The sequence below is a fragment of the Drosophila elegans genome, unplaced genomic scaffold (assembly GCF_018152505.1).
Source record: "Drosophila elegans isolate 14027-0461.03 unplaced genomic scaffold, ASM1815250v1 contig_149, whole genome shotgun sequence".
NCBI lineage: Eukaryota > Metazoa > Arthropoda > Insecta > Diptera > Drosophilidae > Drosophila > Drosophila elegans.
The window spans coordinates 16,440,368-16,461,333 of record NW_024545513.1 but is presented as its reverse complement, the minus strand read 5'-3'; the positions used below and the strand labels follow the sequence as shown (position 1 = coordinate 16,461,333).

Genomic DNA, 20,966 nt, shown 5'->3' with positions numbered 1-20,966 from the left:
GAGCAAGCAAGATTCCAACGATCCACAACCCGAAGAGGGAAGCAGTTACTCCGATTCAAATTCGATTCCTACTCTAGGAATCACTCTTCTCCCGTCTGCGCTGCGCATGTGTTCGTTTCGGTTTGCTTCGGGATGGTATGGTATGGTATGGTATTGTATGGTATGGTATGGTATGGCATGGGATGGGATGGAGATGGATCTAGATTCTAGATCGATGAAGAGCCAAATGGGAAAAGTCGTAGCCTAAATATAGATACAAGTATGTTGTGCAGTTGGTGGATGCGTTGGCTTCTGTTTCGACTTTTGGGTTGATGCTCTCTGCAGCGAAACTGCATCTCGAGCACTGGATAAATCGCACCAGGATACCGAAGACCGCCACACTGCAGCAATATATTGGTTAGCATCTGCTATATATTAATGTTTTATCTTATGCTTAGAGTTTATATTGGAAAATACATACATACATAGGTGACAGATTCGCCAACAAGTTTTGTTAATCTGTGATTCCAGGTTTTCACGAGGAAATTATGCAATGGAGATCAAGATTTAAAATTTTTACTCAAAAAATAAAAGGATATAATGTTTCGAATATCGATGTGTTAGTCATGATTTTAACTAAGCAGTTAATGGCTGCCAAAAGAAACAAACACATTGTTTAGATTCCTATGTTATTTTCAATATTTATTATACTATAAACTTCACTGAAAATAAAAAAAAAATGATTTTGAGGCTCTGCGTTTTTGGTAAAATATTTTAAATTAGATATTAGGTGTAAATATATAAAAAATCTGTACAAATTTTAATTTGTACAATTGTTATTGGTAAATATTTAAAAAACTGCGGAAATGCGGAGATATTTGAATTAATTATTCAAATTAGAAATAAATTAAGACAAGATAGGATGTAGAAGTTTAGGCTATGAGTATTAAATAATTTTAAATTTGAACAGTGTTCATCACTGTTTCCACAAAATTGTATTTGGGTCACAGAACAGAACCCTCGTAGGAGAAGTTTGTTTTTTAACTTGGAGGTCTAATCAAAAAAGTAGTCTTATGAAAAAATGGTTGCTCGGCTCGGGCTTTCAGATCGAATCCGAGTCGTGACGCGTTTACGGACCAACTACCAAGCTACAGTGATAAGTCATTGGGTCGGAGATAACCCCGCTCCAGCCTAACACTGTTTTGAGAGTCCAGAGATTATCGAAACTACGCATAAATGTCGCTGAGCCACTCGATTTCGAGCTTGCGCCTGGGATTCATGCCCCAAAATTGGGATCTGTCTCCGATTCGGATTCGGTTTCTGGTGCTCCAGATCGGTGACTACTTTGGCTCTAAGATATAGGTTGCAGGCTGTACCCAGTCCCGATTCCAGTCCAAGTCCCAGTCCCAGTCCAAGACCCTCGATACGGAGCACAAAGAAGACATCAAATGAAAAGCGTTCGCTGAGTGGCAAAGAGAGTGGGCGACGAGAGATCGTAAAGCGAACCACATAGTTCAGTTCGGATGCAGATACAGCTACAGATACGTACACTTATTTTGGATTACAAATAGAATACGACCGTTGCCAGAGCATACGTTAATACGTCTGTCTGTGTGTGCGTATGTGTGTGTGTGTCTGTGTGTTTGTGTGTGTACGGTATATGTATGTACTAAAAATTAAAAATACCGGTGGGGCCGTGAGTAAAATTTGTACGGCCACCAGCACCATCACCACCACCACCCAACCCCAATCCAATTCCAATTCCAATTCCGATTCCGATTCCGAATCTAAATCCGAATCCGAATCCAATTCCAAAGAGAGTGAGGCGTTTTGGTTACCACTACAGATTTCGTGCGATCGGTGATCGGTGATCGTTGATCGGATCGCTCGACACGTGAGTCAGGCAAACTAATCAATGAAAATCGGCAAACTTTCGAGCGGGAACGGGATGTCAAAGGTGGCGAGCAAATCCAAAATCCAAATAACGACGGCCCAACGTAATTCGTCTTTGCTTATACCATAAACATTCGCCGGAACGGGATCGACGGCAGTGCATATATCTGCATGTGCTTAGAAGCACCCAATGCATACACAAATATATGGATGAAAATCGGTTGGGGCTTTGCGCTGGCTAAGTTGTGGGTAAAACCGCTGCATTTGGGATTTTACAAAAAAAAAAAAAAAAAAAAAAAAAAACAGTTGCTTACGAAAAATACCCAATATATTTCATCAGTTGTGATTGCTAACGTAAAAATACAGCCTCTTTTTTGCAGATGGTTTTATGGGTGTAAGCACGGATTCTATTTTTTCAAGATCACTGTATTTCCTCTGTATTTAAACAAAATCGTCTTGAGGTTTTTGGGGACATGTAATATCTTCCTTGCTAAAATTCTTTCATAACCAGATGCATTTTTCGAGTTCGCGACAATAAGGTTCCTCGTTCAGGTGTTTTATTTACTACAGCTTATATGAGGAAGAAAGCTTACTATGCTAACTAAAACGTCAGGAAAAAATCTTTAAAAACAGTGGCCATTTACCAACAGGCCCAGGATATTCTTAGTCACAAAAGAGGGTAATATCGACCATTTTAAGATGTGAAACAATCTTTGCTTATTTATTGTTACCAGCCATCCACATTGAGTTCAACAACCCATCACACCATCCCCACAGAAGGGGCACACGCATCGTAACGCATGTAAAGTTCCCCCATTTCGGCCGAGCCAAGTGTTATTGTCGTTGGCATCGTTTCGGACCCGTGGTAGCATACTGTTTGTGGGCCCTAGCCTACGGTTCTTAATACGCCGCTTTAAAAATAGCAACTATAAATCTTATGTACTCTCGTTGCTGCTGTCATTGGCAAAAAAACGTTCGTTAAACGTTCCCCGCTGATCTCGAGAGGAGATCTGGTTGCTGCTGTTGTACTGTTGTACTGTTTTACTGTTGTACTGTGTAAAAGCATCGCATCCAATCCCATGTAAATCGGCCACATGCACTCACTCATCCGAACATCTGTCAGTCCATGCAAACACTTAACAAAATCAACCAAACGCGTTATATATTGTGCAGGATATGAATAAGCCCACTTTTATAGGTATTAAAAAATAACAAAATTACTTTCACTTGTACACCATTGTATTGGTTGTAAAATTATAATTATTGTTATTGTATACCCTTAAAGAGCTCATATTAATATTAATATTACTTCAGCAAATTTCGCATTTTTTTGCGTAATATAGAACAAAAGGGTTTTCTTGCGATTCAAAATTTGTTTTCTATTTAAATATGTTAAGCAATTAGGAATATTACATATCCACGTTTGGTAAATATGTATTGAAAAGAGTTTTTAAAATGTTTCGCAACACAGATTGTTTATTCTAAGATTTAATAAATTTCAGCTATCCAATGGGTGTTGTCGTTTTTTAACTATTTCATTTAGTGTATCTCTAATTTAATGAACTCGAATGAGCAAAGGAAAACTGTCAATATAAAATGGAATGGAAAACTACATATTATAATTCTACATTTAATATAGTTTTAAAAATTCTATACTTATTTACCTAAGATCTTTTTGCACGATCATTTATATTCAATCTTTATAATTCCCAATTAATTGTTCTCTGAACCCAAGGCATCAATCCATTGCTTATCCAAATTATTTTTTTGATTTTATTCCAAGTGTACACACATGTTCCCATGCACACATATCACTGTGGTGCAGGGAAACTATCGAAACTAATGTTACTTAAGTTGCTATAGGGGGAGGATAGATCTTACAATCCACGCTGAAGATCACCGGACCCAAAAAAAGAAACAGATTCGAATTCAGAAACAGAAACAGATACAGATACAGATACAGATACAGGCATACCATAACGATTCGGATGCACATACAGACGTACAGATTATACGATCGTGACGCCAGCGGAGGAAATTTCGAGCTCGGGGAACGGGGGCGGGATGGGATGGGATGGGATGGACAGCAACTACAGAACGGAGCGTAAGCAATGTTAACGAGTAAAAATCAAGAAAATTTTAGTTCTAAAAATAACCCTTGTACTCATTTTTGTTTCAAAACGGAAAGAAAAGCGGCAGCAAGCAAACGACCAAAAACCAATAGCTATAAAGCGCAAAGATACTGAGATACTTGCACTATGGGCAACGTCCCGAGATACAGACGTACAGATACTCAGATATAGACATACGGCTACACAGATGAGCATGAGTCGCCGGCCACGGATTCTTGGCAATGCCATTGGGGGTAAAACATACTGCTTTACATAGGTATGCCATGGGTATTGTTCTTGGAATTCAATTTGTAACGTTTTAAAAAATATTTCAAACTATGTACATACATGCCGAATGCAAGTGCCTCGGCTATAGGATTCTTGGTACACAATTAATACAATAAGAAATTCACTGTACCTTTGCTTCAAGAGCAGTCTGTATTGTTGTTATTGTTCTTAGCTAATTCAAGGAGCTTACATATTATGCATTTATTTGCGCAAATATAATGGTGCATTTATTTAAATCCCTTAAGACTGAAAGATTTCAAACTATGATACATGTATATTGCGATTGACTAGGCAATAAGATTCTTGGTACACAATTAATGTGATTGACTTATGTAAAAATGCAACCAACAAGAAATTAACCATACAAATATCTTTGCATTAAAAACACCATTAAAAAAATTCGACAGCATTTTTGGGTTCAATGAGTGCATATTAAAAAAATCAAGCGTGTATGTATTTATCCGTATATCATTATAGTAATTTGTGGGGACCGTTTGAATATTTTCATAATTGGATGACTGTATTTGATATATATATATATATATATATATATATATATATATGCCAATATATTCATCATAGACTTTGTATTAGAAATATTGGACTAATAGACTAATCTTCTTTAATGTAGAAAAATCATAATCACATCTTGATCTGCTATTGCTGTTAGTTAGTTGATAAGCCATAATCTTCGCATTCCAATTAAATTCCGGGAAAAGCTCCCAAATAGCCTTTTAATGGAGCATATATTTTTCCGTAATGAGCTTAAAAGGTTTTTATATTTTTTAGTTGTATTACAACGTCATTTATTATTTATTAAAATTTATGTCTTACAAATCTGTTATTATATGGCATATTTTTGCTTGGGTGTGAAAAGTTTTGAAGTTTTAAAAGGCAAAGCTACTAAGCGTCCATGAGCTTTGCAGTTTTAATTTAAAAGGCTGGAATCAGTCTCAATATATGTTCTAAAAATTATCGCACTGATATCATTATTTGAATTTTGCTTTCTGCAAAAAGTCTTATAGCTCTATTGGATTATTATAAGAATGAGAATTCTTTTCAAAGACAACGAGCTTATGCCGGATCCTGTGCAATCCTGGGAACCCAAAACCCTTCAGATAGGGGCGCCATCTAGTGGCACAAGCACGCGATTATCCCTTCTGATGGGCGAGCTTTTGGCAGCTTTAATTCTGATGGCATTTGGGCGACACTGACGATGGGGACTGGCTTAAGGCCATAGCTAGTGGATTGTGGGTGGTGGGTGGCAGGCAAGTGTGTAACAGCAAACGGCAAACAGCAGTTAACAGGTGCGCACACATATGCTGCCCGTCCCGTTACACAATTCCGATAAAAGCGGCGCGGCGCCTCTGGGGAGTATGTGTATTTGCATACCCTTGAGCGTCTCTCTGCCAACACACACACACACACGTACACACACATATATGATGGTGCTGGAGCGCGGAGAGGAGAGGGGGTTGCGTCTGCGCGCTCGCTGCTTGCACTTTCCGTTGCCTACTTTCGTGAGTGTGGGGGGTGGAGAGTGAAAGAGCAAGAGAGCGAAGGTGTCTTGTGTGAGTGTGCGTTTGTGAGATGAGAGGGAGTGAAATCGAAACCGAAAGTCGAGTAACGGTAACTTGTAGCTTTGGAAGGACAACTCTGTTATAGATACAAGAAACTTCTTGTTCGCGGCCACGCTGGCGTTGCCAGATAGCCGCCATTCGTATTCGTCCTGCCAACCTCGCCGTTCGCCGTTCGCCATTCGCCATTCGTCATTCGCCGCTTCGCACGCATGTAATGTTGTAGGACAAAAGCTCCTGCAGAAGGAGCCACGGAAAGGAAAGGAAAGGCCACACTACTCGCCTGGCTCTACACAAAAAAGTGATACACACGGAAAAATCGCTGGCATTCAGTCACCGTATACCGAGGCGAGAAGCGCGTCGCGTCCGCCTGCGAGAAGAAACGTGGCCGAGAAACGGTGACCAGGACAGGATAGTTATAATTTATATTCACTGCAAGTCCCAGTCCCTGACAAGACGGTAGCATTTGACTTTTTGTTTGTGTGATGTGCTGTGCTCTGCTGTGCTATGGTGTCCCTGTACGTGCAACGGTGAAGGGATAACGATAACGATATAGTATAGTATATACACACACAAGTGCGCGAGTGTGCGTGTGTGTTTGGGGCCACGTGAAGGCTAAGGCGCGCAACAACAGGAGCGGTTGGGATAGAGATAGAGATAGAGAAAGTGACAGTGACAGTGCTGGCGAAAAACCGAAAGTGAAAATTGAATACGAGCGTGCGACAGAAACAACGGGCGCGGATCCTTCAGCCGTAAACTGTTGAATATAGAATGACGTTGCTGACCAAAATCAATGTGAAGCACAAAGAAGCAACAGCAGTTGTAACTGTAACAACAGCCAGGATCCCCAGTCTGCGTTGCTCCCTCAGCTAAAGATAAGGATAAGGATAGTAAGTGCGAGCGAGTGAGAGAGTCAGCGAGCGAGCGAGAAAAAGGCACTAGCACTTGAAGGACCCTTTGTGCGAAGGCAGCGCATTCAAGTGCAACAATCGCCGAATTCCTTTGCAACACAGGACACCCACCGCCCTACCCCCGCTGCGCCCCCGGAAAGAGCGCTGTCCTTTTTGGTAATAACTGTTGACGCCAGATACAAAGCGAAATGAAGCCGTCGGATTTGTTGTTGGTGCTAGAGAAGGTAAGCGACACAAGCCGAAAAAAGACCAAAAGAAACCAAAAACAAACAAACCCCCCCCCCACCCTCCTCCGTCCGTAAAATAGGCTGAAAAGTGTATTTTTATTTCTTCACTGAATCTGACACAGAGTTTTGGTCACTGCTAAAATTGGAGCCCCCTCATCTACTCACACACTCCCACTCCCACACACACACACACACACGCACACACACACACCGTGTGCGTGTGTTAATGGGGCTCCGTTGTAATGGTATGTCTCAAAAAGGTCATTATGATGCCGAACGCCGACGCACACACTCACACAGCCAGTTACACAGGCAACGGCATGTGTGTGCGTGTGGTGTGGCGTGGACTTATGCAAATCCATTTGACAACGAAGAAGCTCGCCAACCAACCAACCAACCAACCAACCAACCAAGCAACCAACCACCCACCCACCCACTAACCCACACAAGTACACGGACGAGCAAGTCATCGACGAACGAGCATAGACGTGGCAAGTACGACTACACTTTCACCGAGCTTCAATGCCAAAGCATAAAAACAACAAAAAATCCGAAAAAAAAATATATATACATACATATATATACAACCAAATACTCACCCACCCACCCGCAACCACCAGTTCTAGTGCTAAAGGGATGGCCACGAAAGGGGCCACATTTTTGGCTCGGCGTTATCTTTATTGCCACTTCTGTTGCGCTGGCTCTTTACAGCCGCAGCTGTAATTGGAGCCGCTTGTCTCTAGACCAAATCCCCAGTTCGACTGCCTTTCCACGGCCTTTCCATCCAATCCGAAATCGCACTCCCAGAAGCATGTGTTTTTTTTTTTGGGCCAGGATTAGGTGCGAGCGGGATGGCCATAGGCGGAGGAGCTTTGTTATGACAATATCACTCATACGCAGTGTGTGGCTGGCTGCAAGACGAGCTTAGCCGCCCGGAAAGTATGCTATACTGCCACACAGAGAACAATGATTTGCAATATCAGCTCCACGCGTGACCATCTCTATGTTGCGAAATCGAAAGTTATTAATTACCAAGAATATTTGCGCTTATTTTTTTTATTAAGCCCGGGTCTCGCGCCAGAATGCAAAAGTGCTAACGGCTACCGTTGAAAATGGTTTGGGTTGTCTTATTTGAAAGTGAGGTATTGTGATAAGATCAAAATTTGTTATACTTAAGTTTATATTTTATTAATATAAAATTTGATAAAATAAATTTAAAAAATATATAATTTTTTGTAGCTTACGTTTACAAGGGAATTTTAAGCTTCATATTTACTTACTTATGTGTTTATTAAATAATAGCTAAAAATAGTTATCATTAACATCAACATTATTATTAATATTAATTGTAAATACGTACTACTGGGTGGAATCGAACACCTTACTTTAGTTAATTATGTTTATATTTAAATAATTTTAGTATTTGTTTACGAAATAATGAACATGTAAGCTAAGTTCTACGTCGCTTTCCGCTGGCTCAACCTTAATGTCTTTTAACACTTTAAAAAATATTCCCCACAATTTTAATGTTTATTGGGTAGTTTTTCTGTCTCTGTGCAGAAATCTTTCCCAGAAGAAGAAATATTCTATACTTGTAGATGCCCCCTTCACTTAGACTTGGCTTATCTGGCAAAAAGGGCCAGTTGGACACCCCGCGAGATTATCGTCCCCCGGGCAGTCCATCCCCTTCCTCGGCGGGCTGACCTTTTGTGCTTCTGGCTGCTGGCTGCTGGCTGCTGTCACTGCAGTTGCGACTCATCCCCTGACACTTGCGGGCCATTAATAACGCCAAATTACAAAAAAAAAAAAAAAAAAAAATAGAAAAATAAAGAGCTCTAGGAAAAAGGGTATATTGCCAGAGCCGAAGCAAGAAATACCCTTGCCGCTTATCCTTGAGGCTTACGTCTTGTTTGGCTTAGAACCCATAGTCTTAGACCTCTCTTATTATTGGCTGAATTTATCTAATTCAAGATTTCGCAATATGTATGAGTTTCCCCACCATTAAGGTGGATAATATTATATTATAATATATCCAAATTTAACCTAACCTTTTTTTTGACCATATCGGTTTGGGACTAAACACAATTTTGAGTGATTACTTTCACTATTAATATTGTTTGGGCTTTTATTAACACGTTTGGTATTTGGGTAAATGCTGGTCCTCCTTATGCGGCACAATAACATATGTTGTACATAATGAATGAAAATCTTAAAAGTAAATGAAAAAAAAATTAAAATGTTTGGGTTATTTATAAAAGATTTTTGCTATAGGGTGATGTATAGCTTTAAGCCTAGCTTTTTGTGCTAGTTAGGTCTAAATTAAGGGCTGATTTTGTTTGTTCAGTTTACTTTGATAAAAGACAAATCTTTACAGGGACTGTTGTCATACGTTTCACGGATTTGATTTTAATGTAGCAAGCAGATTTGTCAAAAATGGTTGTTAATGCTAGAAGTGCATTATCAACAGCTTTGGTTGCAAGATCATCCGATGACAAACTTCCGACCGAAACTAAAATGCCCTCTACAAGGATATAAGTGCATGGGGTAGCAGGACACTCATTGAAATACAAAGGGTGGAGCGCTAGCGAGTCGAAGGACAGCGTCGCATATGAAATGAGATGGGATGAGTTGGGATGGGATGTCATGGAAGTGGATGGGATGCGCGGAGTGGCTTCAGCGGCAATGGAGGCGACTGGCTCACTGGTTGCTTTGATTGCTTCAAGGACGGACCCGTCATCCCGTTCGTGGATCATTTTCCCGGAACAGAGCCAAGGCGCCCACGCATCCACTTTGAGCACCGCCACCACAGGAAGACAGAGCAATGGATTCTGAGGAGGAGACGGGGGCAAGGGGACAATGGGACAATGGGGCATCTGCGGTCGACTGCCTACCCGCTGACATGGCATTTAGCTGGGGAGCAAACGATGTCGGCCACTGCAGCTGACATCAAAGGCTAAGAGCCATTTCCTGAAATGGAAATGGAAGCAGCGAACGGGAATCTGTAGTGGAGAACATCTGTACGAGTTTCAAACGGGGTTATTTTCGCTCTGAGCAATTGATTCCCAACTCAACTGCTATAAATGGTAAACTAGGTGAAGTATTTCTAGCAAGTGTGTGTATGACATCGGAAAACAATTAAGGACATCAAACTGGTTGGCAAACACTTAAGAAAATATGTTTCCTAGCGAAGTGGCAATTATATCAGTCTGGATTTCGGTTAATACATGTGTTTGACAAAGTTTTTCTTTAAATATACTGATTTGCAAGTCATAAACTCAGTGCCTGCCATAAATAGACTATTAATTGATATGGCAGTTAAATGATATAAAATTTATATTTGGAACAATGTCAGTCAGTTGATGCCGCATTAAAGCAATAAAAAATTACATCCTATTTGCACTTATTGCCTTTATAGGCTTTTACCACGCAAGCAACTCATTATTTTTAGCGTTAAGGCTTGGGCTTAAACATATTCATTGTTCAGAATGTTTCTTTTATGTGATTTTAAAGAGATTTGAACTTATAATACCAACATTAAAAGTTTAGAAAAGTTAAGTGTATTTTTAATGTGATTCAAAGTCAAATATATTATGTTTACAGTCTAACTTTCAAAGCTCGACTGTTGATTTACTAAAACAAAAGGTTTGAGCAAGAGAAAACATTTTTTTTTAAATATTTTATAATTAATTACGCTAATAATATTAATATTTATGCTAATAACTTGATAAATGTTTGTATAAAAGCATATTTTTATAAATTAAAAAGTAAATTGTTTTCACCGTATATAATACCAAAATTGCTCTCTAAAAATTTAACTTATTGATGTAAAAACGTTCGCGGAACAATGATTTGTTTCTACTTATACAGGATGTTCAACATTTCCATTCAGATGGCTTTAAAACTGAGCGATTTGTTTGCGTTGAAACGGACAGACAGACTCGATTAATGTACACATTTGCGGTGTTGAAAACATCTAGTACAACAAGACTAGCCTCTGGCAAGGATTCTAAAAGAAAAAAGCATTTCCGACCACATACATGGTATATTGTCAGCATTAATAACAAAGTAGCCAACAAGTATGTCTATACAGTGGGCAAAATAAGTTTAAGTACACTTTGCAATGTTCGTAAACTTTTTGACCCTCTTCGTACTTGAAATACTTAATACTCCGAAAATGTACGTTTTTTTCTTGAGTGTACAGAATTAGAATACCTTCTGAACCTCTTGTTCAAGGAAGGAATCATTTTCGACCACACAAAGTCGACATGTACATATCTGTTTTTGACCCTCTTCGCACTTGAAATATGTGCATTTTTTTGTCGAGTGTACAAAAGCTCGTTGCAAGGGCAGGCTGGACTTGTTGCGAATATCGATTGGCAGGTCCTTGACTGCCTCCTCTGGCTCCTCTCGTTCCGCCACATCCTGCCATTTTGTGTGCCTCTTGCCCTGACGCCAGTTATCAGTCGAGAGCACTCGGCTCTGGCGACTGAAAGAATACTGATGTGAATGAATGGGTGGCACTCATCTTTCAACGTTGGTCCTTGGTTTTTGGTCCTTGGTTCTCCAATTAATTGCACTCTGGTTCCGATTTCAGGTCAAGTTCAGGGTGCCCCTGCCGCCGGGAGTCAGCTCGACGACGCTCCTGCCCAAGCTCATCCGCACCAAGGACGTGAAGCAGCTGCAGGACGGCAACGCACAGCCACAGAAGCCCAAGCTAACGGTGAGTCGGTCGAGGACTCGGCCTTCGACCTTCGACCTTCGAGTTCATCATTTCTGATCCCCCCTCCCCCAAAATCACCATCACCATCATATTGTCCACACAGAAATGTCTGAACACACTGGACCTGACCTCGCTGGGCATCGGATCGTGCTGCGGCACGGGCATGTACCTGGTGGCCGGCATGGTGGCCCAGAAGATAGCCGGACCCGGAGTGATTATTAGTTTTATTATAGCCGCCATAGCGAGTATTTTCTCAGGTAAGCAATGGCCATGCCCTGCAGCTGACTGATTGAACCAATTCGGGGTTTTTACCGCAGCGAAAAGAGAAACATTTGAAAATGGTGTCGTGATATTGAAAATTGTATATATGTATCTACTTTGGTCAGACAAATTTCCATAAATGTTTGTTGTGAGTCACAGAAAATCAAATGATTCGTTTCAAACTAAATGTGAATTTTTGTTGATTAGCAAAAAATATCGAGTATATTTTGCTATGGTAAATATTTAAATTAACTCAATGTCAAAACATAACATGACTTTGTAAAATCGAACCTTTAGGAAATAATACACATTTAAATTGACTAAAAAATTAAAGCTTGGGGTGTTTAAGCAGATTTGAATTTTAGAAATTTGTTTGTATTGTAAGAAACTGCCAAATTTCAACCTTATTGGACCCACTTAGCAATATGACTTCACCGACTCGTTTCATTCGCTCAGTTGGCCTTCTGAAAGTTGTAGTAACCAAATCTAATCCCATCCGATGATCAACAGGCGCCTGCTATGCGGAGTTTGGCGTTCGTGTGCCACACACATCCGGCTCGGCCTATATGTATTCATATGTGGCGGTTGGAGAGTTCGTAGCTTTTATAATTGGTTGGAACATGATATTGGAATATCTAATAGGTGAGTACTATATACATGCCTTTAAATTCAGCCTTTGGACTCTGATTCTGATTCTGATTCTGAATGCGACAGGAACAAGTGCCTGTGCCTGTGCGTTAAGTTCGAGTTTCGATTCCCTGACCGGCAATGCTATTGCGCGGACGATAAGCGAGTCCATCGGCACGATATTCGGTGAGTATTGCACATAGACTGCGAATTGGGAGTTCTGTCCTAAATCTGAAGTCAAAAATCTGTAGGCAAACCACCGGACTTCATTGCCTTCGGCATCACGCTGCTGATGACCTGCGTCCTGGCGATGGGTGCCAGCAAGTCGGTCATCTTTAACCATTCCCTCAACGCCGTCAACCTGGCCACGTGGGTGTTCGTCATGGCCGCCGGCCTGTTCTACGTGGACACGAAGACGTGGTCCGAGCACCAGGGATTCCTGCCCTACGGCTGGAGTGGAGTGAGTACCATTACAGGCCATTCTGATCTTTTCGAAGTTTTGTATGCTTGATGAAGCTCTGCAGCTCCTAGATCATTAAATCCTGAAATAATTGATTAATGAGTAGCTCATTGCCACAAAACAATAATTGTAATCAAGCTAGCTTTATTTAAACTTAAACAGCTCGAACAGCTCGTAATTAAAATATATTTCAAACTCTTTGGATTAAGACTATTATTTTGAGTATCCGCGTAAACAAAAGCTCGGGATTAAATAACATTTAAAGGTATTGTAGTCCATTGTGGATACTGTTTTCGCGACTCTTGGGCATCATGATATCTTTAGAGATGTATTAGATTCATACACAAGCTGACAAATTTATGACATTTAAATTAAAAAGAGACTTTTACTGATCTGCAGAATTTGCAATACATATTTAAATAAGTTTAAACCAGAACTTGTCTCGATGTCTATCATAGATTAAAAAAAAAAACCAATATTATTAATGATTATATACTCTTTTGATCGGTATGACTTATTATTGCTTAAGAGCTGAATCATTTGTGTGAGCTTATGACTCGAGCTGTATTTTCAAGTATTCTCGTGCAGGACTTCAATGCATAATTCCCAATATTTGTGTAGTAGTAATTCAAACATCACTTTTATGAAACATCATATCCGATTCCTTTGTGCAACAGGTGTTTTCCGGTGCCGCCACCTGTTTCTACGCATTCATCGGTTTCGACATCATCGCGACAACCGGCGAGGAGGCGCACAATCCGCAGAAGAGCATACCCAAGGCGATCGTGGGTTCCCTGGTCGTCGTGCTAATCGCCTACGTTAGCGTTAGTCTAGTCCTAACATTAGTGGGTAAGTGGATCTAAGCGGATTACCGGGACTCAATCTAACAGCACGAACTATTTCTATTGGAGAAAGGAGTGTTAGGTATATCTCTACTCCCATAAAGCCAACTCTTTCGACCAAAGTATTGCAAGTTTGAAATATTTTTGAAATAAACAACTTTAGATTTCGAGCCATTTCTTTCAAAAATTTCAAGACGATCGGATTACCAGTTCAAGTTGTTGATATTAGCAAAATTAAAGTAAATATGTATATAGCACTTGCAAAATATCAATTTAGGAGAAAATAGATCCACTAGAATCATTTTTTGTTGTTTGGGACCAAACTAAGTGATATTTTACGACCCAAAGAGCTATAGTTAAATCCTTATAAGAAAAATGAATAGGTAAATGAAGAATATGGTCCGATTGAAACAATTTTAAATTAAATTACTTAGCTATTTGGCACTGAGGAAGCTTTATATTCAATGTAGAAATATATTTAATTCAATATATATATGCACATATATGTTTCCAATACCATTTGGATCATACATAGTGGCCACAAATTCAATATATATGGATTTAAGTTAATTTAGGTATCGCCATCATAAATTACGCTTTTCAATTTATTAAAATTGGAATTCTAATTGCACATTTTGGGGTTGCTCTAATCGAATCGAATGCTTTCCCTTTTCCCCGATTCCCAGTTCCCTATGATCACATCAACACGGGAGCGGCTCTGGTCCAGATGTGGTCCTACGTGAATGCCCCGAAGTGCCGGGCGGTGGTGGCCGTCGGAGCCACGGCCGGCCTCTCGGTGGCCATGTTTGGCTCCATGTTCCCCATGCCGCGCGTCATCTATGCGATGGCTCAAGACGGGCTGATCTTCAGGTGAGTGAATGCCGCTTTCTCGTCCTCTTTCCGTTTCCGTTTCCGATGTCGAACCCAATCCAATACAATCCAATCCAATCCCCTGCAGGCAATTGTCACAGTTGTGGCAACGCACCAACGTGCCCGGACTGGCGACAATTGGCAGCGGACTGGCCGCCGCCCTGGTGGCGCTCACCGTGCGCCTGGAGATCCTCGTCGAGATGATGTCCATTGGCACGCTGCTGGCCTACACGCTGGTGTCCACCTGCGTCCTGGTGCTGCGCTACCAGCCGCACAGCACCTCGCTGGTGGAGCTGCTGCCGGCCCAGCTGCGCACCCCGGTGGCGCCCGGAACGGCCAGCGACTCCCGCTCCCATGTGACGCCCGCCGAGGTGCTCGAGGTGCCCGGCAAGCTAACGATCAAGCGTGTCACGCGCGGCATGTCCGACTCGGACGACTCATTCATCGACGACAGCCCCGAGGGATTCTTGGGCGGGCGCGACGACCAGTTCCTTGTGTCCGACCGCTCCGAGAACAAGTTCTATGGCAGTGTGCACGGCGCACCCACCGGACCCACCGGCCAGGCGACCGCCTTCGATGCCATGGGTCTGAACTTTGTCACCCGGAAGATCCACGATTATGCGTACCTGTGCCCCGGCTTCTTCCCCTGGATCAATCCCGGTCAGGCCACCGCCGAGAGTGGTACGTATCCGAAGAGTCCCCTTTTCCGTTTCCGTTTCCGTTCTCGTTCCCTTTCCCGTTCCCGTAGTTTCTTAGTCTTGGGTCAATTGAGCTGCTCAGTGGGTGGACAAAGTCGATTTGTTCACATGCACTTAGAAAACTTAATTCCTTGATTTTTGGATATTTCCTTTACTTAACCCATTAAATGCCATTTTTTTTGTAATAGATACGTTAAATTAAAAAAAAAAAACAATATTGACCATTTTTATTTGTTTTGTTTTGTACACTTTTATTAAGGATAAAGGATATGGCTTTACGTCAATTGAGCACTTGATATATAATACATTACAAAATAATAAAGGGTTAACGAATCAGGAAAGACCCCAATATTTATTTAATAACAAAATAAGCTTAAAAAAATGATTTAAGGACATTACTTACGATAAACATTTTTAGTTTTTAGTTGCAGTTACTGAATTGCATAGTTAATCATCCTATACCTTAGTTTAACTAGGATAAGGAAGCAATGGAAAGCTTTTTAAACATAGATAAAAGTTATAAAAAAGGGAAACCGATGTGTAAAGTGCATAATATCAATGGAAAACGTGAATAACTTTATTCACCCGCTGAAAGGGAGCAATGTTTACCCAAAACTATTTATGCGCCTTTGGTTCCAGTTAAAGACCCATTTTCACAACAAAATTGCTATTTAAATTGACTCTTTGCTTATGCTTTTCCAATCCAAACCAATCCAATCCGATCAAATCCGATCCGATCCGATCCACCACCGACGCACCACCGATCCATCGACATCGACATCGACATGGGTCCACCAGGCATGTACGTCACCAAGCTAGTGGGCATCATGTTCGGTCTGATATTCTTCCTGGACCTGTTCGCGGCCATTGGGTGGTCCGGTGGCCTCGCCGCCTTCATTTATTTCATTTTGTTTATCGGCATACTTGTGATACTATTGATTATATCGAGGCAGCCGCAGAATAGGTAACACCACGTCGGCGTTTCGTTCGCCGTTCGCCAGTTCAGCACCAGCTAACCCATCATCCCGTCTTCCCATCTCCCTCCCGATCTCGTCCAGGTATGCGCTGGCCTTCCTAACGCCCGGACTCCCGTTCATCCCGGCCATTGCCATCACCGTGAACATCTATCTGATATTCAAGCTGAGCATCCTGACGCTCGTCCGCTTCACCGTGTGGATGTCCCTGGGATTCGTCATGTACTTCTACTACGGCATCACGCACAGCAGCCTGGAGCAGGCCAGCGACGACCTGGAGTTGCATGTCGACTACGTGAGTGTTTCCATTGACTGTGTAATCCCTCCACCTCCTAAGACCTTTGAACGCCCCACCATCCAGAGCAAAAACGTGGACGAGAAGGCCGTGTGGGATCAGCAATCGTACAACCAGACCCACGAGCCCGTCTGGGCCAGCAAGGAGGTGAAGCAGACGTCGAGTAAGTGCATCCTTCGTATTTATTCCACCTCTCGGGTGACAAACAAAAAATTGTGTTAGACCATTAACACTATAGAACTGTGACTTTGCATATATTTTCCTCCTCAAACGAAAGACTTTTAAAAAATAAATCGCTAGTCTTTTCTTTCTTTTGGAAATTGTTCACCCAATAACAATAAAAATAAACGGTGATATTACGTATACATAACACTGTAGCCAACATGGCGGATGGGTAATTTGTTGTATTAAAACAAGAAGGAAGCAAAGTTCGGTAAACCGAAGTTTATATGCCCTTGCAGATTTTACATAAATAAAAACTCTATTAATAACAAGGAAGCTATTTCACCTATATGATAATACTGTACGGTTTTTATAAAACTAAAACCGTAATCCTTAAATATAAAGACATCAGTATATCTCGAAATATATTCTTATAAAAACAACGAATTTATAATTTGTTTTCATTTTATTTTTCCGATTGTTCCCGTGGAATATAAGCGCCCTATCCGCCTTATAGATCATACTACCTGCAATAGAAAGAATTGTGGAGTGAATTTTGTCAGACTTAGAAAAACATTTATTACTCTAAATATTTGAGATTTGTAGGATCCTCCATGTAACACCAATATATTTTTATATAATAGATTGCAAAATCATCTGATAAGTTTTGTCCATAGTCGCTAGCCTTCTTTTCCGAAAACTACTTATTACTCATTTCTTTGTGTCCAGCAGAGCAACGCTATAACTACGGAAAGACCGCGTCGTCCTCCTCGTCGGCACAGGGCACCTCGAGGAGTGGCGGCCAGGGCAGTGGGGCGGAGAAGCCATCGGGCAGGAGCACCGCGGGCCCCAGCCGACCAGTGCCACCTCCCCCGATCCCTGGTCAGACGAGGGGATCGGGATCGGGATCGGGCTCGGGCAGCAATCCACCGATGGAACGCCAGTACACCGGCCAGTTCAGCATGTTCGTGGACGAGGGCCAGTTTCCCTCGTGGGAGGACTAAGCGACACCATCTGCACAGCTCCCAGTCCGTTGCCCACACCGACCTCCCCGCTGATTCCCGAGTGAAGCTCCACCCACGAAGGACTTTGATCCCGAAACCGCGATTCCGCCGGGTGCAGCTCACTCACTTGTAAATACAACTAGAGATGTTAAGTTTAACCATATGGCAAAGTGTGTCGTTACCGTTTTGCAGATGCATACCATATACAAGGCATGTGTCGTGGGCGGCGGAGGCACTGTTCACTGCACTCCGGCCGAACCCAGCGAGGTCACCATTATACACCTATACCATATACCATATACCATATACAATACATAATATATACACATATATATATATATATATTGATTATACAAGAAAGTATATATATTTACATATATAGCGATGGGTTATTAGTTCAGCAAAGAGTTACAGTGCAAAGTTGCCGAGTTCCAATTAACCGAACCGAACCCTGATGCAAACCGACCGATTAGCGATAGACGATAAGCGAAATCACGCAGACAGCAGATAACCAATAACTGATAGCCGATAACCGATGATCGATTGTGCTCAACTCCGATTGGCAGGCGTTTTGGGTGACGTTGGTCAATCGGCCTTCAGCACAGGAATCGGGAAGGCAAACACCATACACCAATCCTGAGCATATTTCTGAGGGAAGGCAGATATATCCGGCAGTGAGGTGGGTGTCGGGGTGGTAACGTGCACAACTGTACATTTTAGGCACCATCACCCCCACACTCACACTCACACCCACATACACATCAACATCCATATCCACATCCACATCCACATCCACATCCACATCCATAAGAGACAAACGGAAAACCCTAGACTTGTGAAAAGATCCCCGGAAGAGATCGGAGGAGACCTTTCGTAACCCCAAATGATACAGGCCCTCTGAACCAAGACGATCTTTGCATAACGTTGGGATTTGCTCACACACACAGAGACTCTCACCTGACGATCTAAAACACGATCCTTTTGTACCTATGTATGATTCTATTGTTGTTTACCTATTTATGCTATGCATTTTATACGGCGCTTGGCCGAGACAGTACTGTACAGTACAGTACGCTCTGCCTACGGCCATACCGTCTCACTCACTCTATCGGAATGTTATTTGTTTTTTATTCTAGAAGCTCGCGCTAAGCTAAAACTCATTTTTAAGCGGCATTTCGCGTTCGTTGTAATACAATTCATTTTACTAATGGAATACCAAGCAAAAATTATACAAATATGCATATATATTTAAAAAATTACCATATAGACAAATACCAAAGAATACCAAATATTTATTGAACTATTCAAACTTAAACCAAGAATTAAACCAAAGCAAGCATAACTACAAATATGTATAAACACAATGATAACTTAAACCAAAAGCAAATATGATAACGAAAACATTTATGTACAAGCATACTTTTTTCCACTTTATATACATACTATGTACAAGCAAACACTGCATAACTATTTTTAGCTAAATTACAAGTATATGGCAAAGTTAAAGCAAAATCGACCTTTTTAATAATAATAATACTTATGATAATTTATTCCTTTTGTACTTAACGACTTTGTACAGGAAAGATTCCGAATAGCGAATATCAAGGATTGCAACAAGAACTCAATAACCTAGGGCTAGCTTCCGATCTAGCCCCGAAACAGAGAAAAACACTATTTATATACAACCGTACCGTCTAAGACATTCGATGGTTTGTTTTTGACTGATTTCGTTCGATTCCATTCGGTTGATCAGTTAAATTTCGAGTGCCAAATCAATGCACCCTGCACTCCTCGAACCAGTAGCCGAAAACTTAAAACAAAACTAGTTCCATGTTTCACTCACTATATTACTATATATGTATGTATTAGGGTTTTCGAAGAGGACCTTTTTGGACCAACTACTTAAGACATAGTGCCACCCAACTGGTCCCGCACCAAGTAATATGTATTCTAACTTTCTAATTTGTTCGAAAACTCAAACCAAATACGTTTTGTACATACACAACTATACAGGCAGGCAACAAGAACAGTGCGAAGGTATATTTTTATGAAAAAGACACAACAAAGAAGCAACTAAACGAAGGAAACGAAACTCAGATACAAAAGTAATAACTAAAGAACAACATATCCTACCACACAGCTTAAAGTTGAGACGTAAATCTAACGGAACTCACCGAGTCCACATTCAACCGATAGTTTCGATAACCGATCACTAATTTCCGATAACAACAGTCCCATTCCAAGTTTTTTTCCATTACCATGTTGGGTCAAACTACTTATTCAAACTGATACTCGCTTTCTTATGCGGACTAGAGTTTTTTGGCCAGTGAAGGAGAATTATCCCAACTATCGGTTGAGTGTGCGCTCAGAGGAGTTTCACCCGTACTTATGTCATACGCAAGTGACAAAAGTTACAGTTCAGGCAATCCAGTAACTGCGGGCTGAAGCAGCTTGCTCTTCCACCTTTCGGTTCTTTCGGTACCACCAAGTTAAGATAAATGTTATGGGAATATGATAGTTTTAATAGATTTTCTACAGTTCCAATTAAATGCGAATAACAACCAAGTCAACATAACATGCAATATATCGATAAGTGTAAAGGAAAAAAAAACCAAAAGCTTCCTTTAACAACAAGTATGCATTTTACTAAGACATATTATTTCCAAACTTGTATAATCCCTTAAACGGAGAATAAAAACATAAGCCAACAATGGACACAAACGTACCCTAATGTCTCTATGCCCACTGTGACTGCAACTGCAACTGCAATTCAAACAGCAAACAGTATGACACCAGTATCAGAATGAGAAATCCCCAAAATCCCCAAAGGCGGAAGCAATCGCACTTACAAACACGCATAGACATGCACACAAAAAGCAACAGAACAACAATAAGAACAGCAATAAAAGAAACCACGATTGAAGAGAATTTAAATTCCGAAAGCGAAGCAGACCTTTTACTTAAGAGCCAAGCCTAAATATAAAAAAAAAACTGAAAATAAGCCATACTTATTTGTTTAGTTGATTGGAAAAGCGTTTAGACGATTGTTTCTTTATTAATTGATTTT

At 41.1% G+C, this 20,966-nt stretch overlaps 1 protein-coding gene across 2 annotated transcripts; it reads left to right on the top strand.

Moving 5' to 3' along the window:
• Nucleotides 1–5,883: 5,883 nt before the first annotated feature.
• Nucleotides 5,884–20,588, top strand: LOC108137704 (high affinity cationic amino acid transporter 1). Of its 2 annotated transcripts, none has more exons than XM_017259581.2 (13): nucleotides 5,884–6,983; nucleotides 11,581–11,706; nucleotides 11,810–11,963; nucleotides 12,478–12,609; nucleotides 12,682–12,780; nucleotides 12,846–13,054; nucleotides 13,732–13,903; nucleotides 14,583–14,766; nucleotides 14,855–15,447; nucleotides 16,263–16,428; nucleotides 16,523–16,733; nucleotides 16,800–16,896; nucleotides 17,625–20,588. In XM_017259581.2, exons 1-13 carry the CDS (start codon nucleotides 6,948–6,950, stop codon nucleotides 17,897–17,899), a joined length of 2,454 nt encoding a protein of 817 aa, XP_017115070.1. In that variant the 5' UTR covers nucleotides 5,884–6,947; the 3' UTR covers nucleotides 17,900–20,588. The 2 variants fall into 2 exon arrangements, with proteins under 2 accessions (XP_017115070.1, XP_017115071.1); XM_017259582.2 differs by having other exon boundaries at nucleotides 5,886–6,983; nucleotides 17,628–20,588.
• The last annotated feature ends 378 nt before the right edge of the window (nucleotides 20,589–20,966 follow it).

Coding starts and splice junctions, on each gene's coding strand:
- LOC108137704 (XM_017259581.2), top strand. CDS start 6,948: ATGAAGCCGTCGGATTTGTTGTTGGTGCTAGAGAAG. Junction 11,707..11,809: donor CACAGAAGCCCAAGCTAACG/GTGAGTCGGTCG, acceptor TTGTCCACACAG/AAATGTCTGAACACACTGGA. Junction 12,781..12,845: donor GTCCATCGGCACGATATTCG/GTGAGTATTGCA, acceptor AAAAATCTGTAG/GCAAACCACCGGACTTCATT.